At 47.8% G+C, this 5,684-nt stretch overlaps 1 protein-coding gene across 1 annotated transcript; it reads left to right on the top strand.

Annotated features, from left to right (window-relative positions):
• The first annotated feature begins 368 nt into the window (after nt 1–368).
• CCN1 (cellular communication network factor 1) lies at nt 369–3,286 on the top strand. The gene is made up of 5 exons (XM_020877260.2): nt 369–653; nt 960–1,173; nt 1,525–1,887; nt 2,013–2,224; nt 2,339–3,286. The coding sequence occupies exons 1-5, from the start codon at nt 591–593 to the stop codon at nt 2,639–2,641; spliced, it is 1,155 nt and encodes a 384-aa protein (XP_020732919.2). The 5' UTR covers nt 369–590; the 3' UTR covers nt 2,642–3,286.
• The last annotated feature ends 2,398 nt before the right edge of the window (nt 3,287–5,684 follow it).

Genomic DNA, 5,684 nt, shown 5'->3' with positions numbered 1-5,684 from the left:
GCGGGGTCAACTTGGCATCACCAAACAAAACGACTTTTGTCCCTCCCTCCAGGTCCTCCCACCATCCCAGTCCAGGCAAAGTTCTGAACTCGCCCCCCTCAGCCCTTCCACCACCATCACCATCATCACGCCAAGAAGAGCCCTCCCCAACAGAAATCGTTAAAGTGGAAAAAACGGAAGATTGTTTTCTTGACGGGTCCAGGACAAAAAAAAAAAAGTGCAACGGAGCCAGGGGAGGCGCTTGGCAGGAGCCCGCGCCAACCAGCATTCCTGAGATGTTTGAGAATTCTGGAACGCACAGACAGAGCCGACGTCACTGCAACACGCGGCGCCGCGACCGGCCCATATAAAAGGCGGGCTCTGGGCGCTGGGGCAGACCGCGAGCGAGAGCGCCCCCGAGCAGCACCCGCGCCCTCCGCTACTCCTCGGCCAGGACCTCGGGAGAAGGACGCCCCCAAACCGCTCGCCGGCCCGGCCCTCGCCTCCCCGCCGCCCGGCCCACTACCCCAGCCGCGCCGGCTCGCCCGCTGCGCTTTGGTGTGTTGGCGTCTTTGCCTCCGCGCTCGTCCGGACCACTCCAGCGCGCCACGATGAGCTCCCGCACCGCCAGGACGCTCGCCCTCGCCGTCACCCTTCTCCACTTGGCCAGGCTGGTGAGTTCTTAGGCCACCGCTTCCCCGTCCGCTCTCACAGCCCGTTCCCCTTTCCCCGAAAGACCCGCGGTCGGAAAAGCTAGACTCCAAAGTTCGGGGGGCGTTTCGGGATAGCTCTTTCTTTAAGCCCGCCCTGAAGACCTGCCGGGGGCCTCCTGGCGTTCGCCGCTGCCCGGGACGGCCGGGCTGGACGGGATCAGAAAACCCCCCTCCCCTGCCGCCCGGGTCAGACACCCGCGTCCCTTCCTGGGGCGCCTCTCCTGCGTACCCCCGCGGAGCCTCACGCGTTTCCTCACCCCTTTCCAGGCTCTCTCCACCTGCCCCGCCGCCTGCCACTGCCCCCTGGAGGCTCCCAAGTGCGCCCCCGGAGTCGGGCTGGTCCGGGACGCCTGCGGCTGCTGTAAGGTCTGCGCCAAGCAGCTCAACGAGGACTGCAGCAAAACGCAGCCCTGCGACCACACCAAGGGGCTGGAATGCAACTTCGGCGCCAGCTCCACCGCTCAGAAGGGGATCTGCAGAGGTAAGAGGCTTGCGGTTTGGCCCCTTTTAAAAAAAAGAATAGTCCCCGAAGTCCAGAAGTTTAGTAATTTCGAGACCATGTATGGTGATGCTTTGTTGTTGGTAGCTTGGCAGAAAGGCTCATGATTTCAGCAGTCTGGAATGCAATTCAATGTGTCTGGGCCCAACGAAAAGCGCACACGGAAAAGTGATTCCTGACTAACTTATTGTTCTGGTCTGGAGTCTCCGGGGAATTGTAGGAAGCTTTACCATAAATTGAATTAAGCAGCAGAAAATATGTATGAGTTTCAGGCCGTAGTTCAGAATCTTACCTTTATCCACCCCTTCCTTTCTTTTTCGGTGCTCTTTGCAGCTCAGTCGGAGGGCAGACCCTGTGAATATAACTCCAGAATCTACCAGAATGGGGAAAGTTTCCAGCCCAACTGTAAACATCAGTGCACATGTATCGATGGCGCCGTGGGCTGCATTCCTCTGTGCCCCCAAGAACTCTCTCTCCCTAACTTGGGCTGCCCCAACCCCCGGCTGGTCAAAGTTACCGGACAGTGCTGTGAGGAGTGGGTCTGCGACGACGACGACGACGGTGCCAAGGACCCTGTGGACGACAGGGAGGGCCTCCTGGGCAAGGAGCTGGCCTTCGATGCCTCGGAGGTGGAGTTAACGAGAAACAATGAATTAATTGCAGTTGGAAAAGGCGGCTTCCTGAAGCGGCTCCCGGGTAAGTTAAGACTGCGACCTTGCCCTGAACCCTATGCCTAGTCTGAAGCTTTAGAGAAATGAGAACTTGAATTTGTTTGTGTCCCTGTGTTTCTGAGAACTCTTGCCTCTTGTTTGTCTGTCTAGTTTTTGGAATGGAACCTCGCATTCTTTACAACCCTTCTTCACATGGCCAGAAATGTATCGTCCAAACAACTTCGTGGTCCCAGTGCTCAAAGACCTGTGGAACTGGTATCTCCACACGCGTTACCAATGACAACCCTGAATGCCGCCTGGTGAAAGAAACCCGGATCTGTGAAGTGCGGCCTTGTGGACAGCCGGCGTACAGCAGCCTCAAAGTGCGTGCCTGCGGTGCTGTGGTGTAGACTGGTCCCCTGGGTGTAGACTGGGTGAGAAGGGACCTTCTCTTCCAAGAAAGAGAAAACACTAACTTCCCTTCTCTTTTCTTACAGAAGGGCAAGAAATGCAGCAAGACCAAGAAATCCCCCGAACCGGTGCACTTTACTTACGCTGGATGTTCGAGTGTGAAGAAATACCGGCCCAAGTATTGCGGATCCTGCGTGGACGGCCGCTGCTGCACGCCTCAGCAGACCAGGACTGTGAAGATGCGGTTCCGCTGCGAAGACGGCGAAATGTTTTCCAAGAACGTCATGATGATACAGTCCTGCAGATGCAACTACAACTGCCCGCATGCCAACGAGGCCGCCTTCCCCTTCTACAGGCTGTTCAATGACATTCACAAGTTTAGGGACTAAATGCCACTCGGGTTTCCAGCACAAGGGTGGACAAAATGGGGAGAGAAGAGTGTCAGAATCACAGAGGCATGGGTGGGGGCGGCGGGGTGAAGGGACTTACTGTAGGAGGGAGGCATTGCTCATTCTTGAGTAGTATTAAGGTATTTCGAAACTGCTAGGTGTGTTGGTGCACATGGACACTAACGCAGCTGCGATTGGAGAATACTTCGCTTCATAATATTGGAGCACACGTTACCGCTTCATTTTGGAGCTTGTGGTGTTGATGACGTTCTGTTTTCTGTTTGTAAATTATTTGGTAAGCGTATTTTTCTCTAGGCTTCTTTCCTTTCAGTTTTACAGTTGTAAAAGGTAATTAAGATTAGTTGGACAGTTGAAACCTTCATCCTTTGACAGAAGTAAATGGGAAGGGGGTCCCTTTCTGAAGGTGACACTCTGTGAGTGTCCGTGAGAGGCAGCTATCTGCACTCTAAATTGCAAACAGAAATCAGGTGTTTTAAGACTGAATGTTTTTATTTATCAAAATGTAGCTTTCGGGGAGGGAGGGGAAATGTAATACTGGAATAATTTGTAAATGATTTTAATTTTATATTCAGTGAAAAGAATTTATTTATGGAATTAATCATTTAATAAAGAAATATTTACCTAGTGTCTGAGTGTATGGCATTCAGTATTTTTAGAGGATGTTCAGAGCCATTGGGGACAATCTAGCTTATGCATTCAATCACTGAAACAAGATTTACTGAGTGAGTCAGGAACTGTTCTAGTGCTTGGGATAGAGCAGGGAACTAACTTACAAAAATCTCACAATGATTGCTTTTATAAATTCAGTAGAGAAAAACCTTGGCATTTAAAGTAATCTGTTTTAAAAACACAGATTGAACCCTAGCCCTTGCACAAGCACAAGAAGATTTGAATCTGAAGTTTGTGATTTAAATAATAATGCTTTATTTTCATAAGAATTCGAAGTCTAAGGGCCAAGCTCCATCACCCAAGCTCTTTGAGGTGGGTAGAGTCATTTGTCATTTTAATCACTTTTTAACTGTGCACGTCCCTTTAGAGAGGAGAGAAACTTTAATGAAAAGAGTCCATAACTCAGGCTGCCCACATCTAAATCCGTGGGCAAGATTTAAATATGGTTGGATGATGTGTTATCAGGTCACCTGTTCATATTTTTCTAGTATCCCAAAACCTGGGAGAATGACTCAAAAATTCACCCATGATTGGGATCAGAGGAAAAAAATCTTACAATCTACAGAAGTCAGTTTGTTTTCATTGAATGAATTTGAAGCACTGACTTGTGTTAATCCTAATAAGCCGGTGATTAGGTAAACATGCTGTTAAATGCAAAGGAATGCAAGGAATTTCAAGTACTTTTCCAATAGCGTGAGGAGCACTCTACCCCACCCCCTTTCCTTTTTATAATATTCAATATATTGAGGCAGGAGGGAGCAGTTAGATAGAACTGGCTATCCAGAGGGTCAGAGGCTAGATGCAGTGCATTCCTAAAAGGACGTGAATTGTAGGACTAGGAGAGGTTGAGAAGGCTGCATCAATGTTTGTGAAAATGCTGGTAGCTTTTTTTAGAAGACTCACATCTTGAGAAAACACTGACAATAAACGTTTTATAGAGAGGTTTCCCTTTCATCAAGCTTCTTGGCTCCTGTTCAAATCCATAGTGAAATATTTCGGTCTTCACTTAGTTAAGAGAGTACTTGAATCTTTAGGCAACAAGAGAAGGTGCTTTAAAAGGGGAGCCGCTTCTGGGATCTTGTGAGTTTTCAAAATAGTTTAATATTGATGCTCCATTAAGACCTACAGAAAAACACTGCCTGAGCACCTGTTTTAAAGCCTTACTGAAATTCATAACGTTTCAAGTAAATGTGATAGCAAAAATCTGTGGACAAAGGCCTTCACTCTTTTGACTCTTTTGACAATGTCTTGCCTTAAATATTATAAATTTTGCCTACTGAGTAGTCAGTTTTTCTTGCCTGAGGCATCCAAATTTTAAGGTATTTGGAAATTTAAACACCACCTGGCTCAGTCTTGGATGCAGTTAAACTTAGTGCAACAGAACATGTAAAACATAATAAAGTTGTGAGGATTTTTGGTGCAATAGTGTTAAACAGACATCTGAACCTCTAGGCAAAATTTATGCATTCCCAGGCACCAATCCTGGTATTGTCTTCCAATATTAGAGCCCAGCAAATTGCTTTTTACATGAAGATCAAGGAGCAACATTTTATAGACCCTCTAAGTATGTAGGGAGGTAATATTTGTCCTGTGCTGTGCTTAGTCGCTCAGTCCTGTCTGATTCTCCGCAACCCCATGGACTGTAGCCCTCCAGGCCCTGCTATCCGTGGGGATTCCCTGGGCAAGAATACTAGCGTGGGCTGCCGTGCTCTTCTCCAGGGGGTCTTCCCAACCCAGGGATGGAACCCAGGTCTTCCGCATTGCAGGCAGATTCTTTGCCATCTGAGCCGCCAGGCAAGCCCAGTATTTGTCCATTGAAGTTCAAATGTGAAACATATCTAGCATGGGAAAGTACTAGATCTTTGATCATTAAATTTGTCATAAGAAATACACTAAATGATATACAAGTGCTGATTCAATGAGTACTTAATTAATTTTAAAAAACTCCAATAGACACAAAATATTTGATTTGGCCATAGAAAAAGAGGGAGAGTGAAGCATTAAAAGTGATTGAGAATGAAATTATGCAATTTAGAACATATCAGCTTTATCTAGGTCTAAAATGGAATACTGCCTATGTCAAATATTGAGAAAACAAAATAAAAAACCATGCATTGCAAATGTGAAATAGAGCATATATGTACCCTCTAAACATGGGTTTCCCTGGTAGCTCAGTCGGTAAAGAAACTGACTGCAGTTCAGGAGACCCAGGTTCAATCCTTGGGTCAGGAAGATCCTCTGGAGAAGAAATGGCAACCCACTCTAGTATTCTTGCTAAAGAATTCCATGCACAGAGGAGCCTGGCAGGCTACAGACCATGAAGTCGACTAAACCACCACCACACGTGGTAAAG

The sequence above is a fragment of the Odocoileus virginianus genome, chromosome 5 (assembly GCF_023699985.2).
Source record: "Odocoileus virginianus isolate 20LAN1187 ecotype Illinois chromosome 5, Ovbor_1.2, whole genome shotgun sequence".
NCBI lineage: Eukaryota > Metazoa > Chordata > Mammalia > Artiodactyla > Cervidae > Odocoileus > Odocoileus virginianus.
Note: the sequence above shows the minus strand (reverse complement) of the source record. Positions and strands in the feature narration are given on the sequence as shown.

Coding starts and splice junctions, on each gene's coding strand:
- CCN1 (XM_020877260.2), top strand. CDS start 591: ATGAGCTCCCGCACCGCCAGGACGCTCGCCCTCGCCGTCACCCTTCTC. Junction 1,174..1,524: donor TCAGAAGGGGATCTGCAGAG/GTAAGAGGCTTG, acceptor TGCTCTTTGCAG/CTCAGTCGGAGGGCAGACCC. Junction 2,225..2,338: donor CGGCGTACAGCAGCCTCAAA/GTGCGTGCCTGC, acceptor CTTTTCTTACAG/AAGGGCAAGAAATGCAGCAA.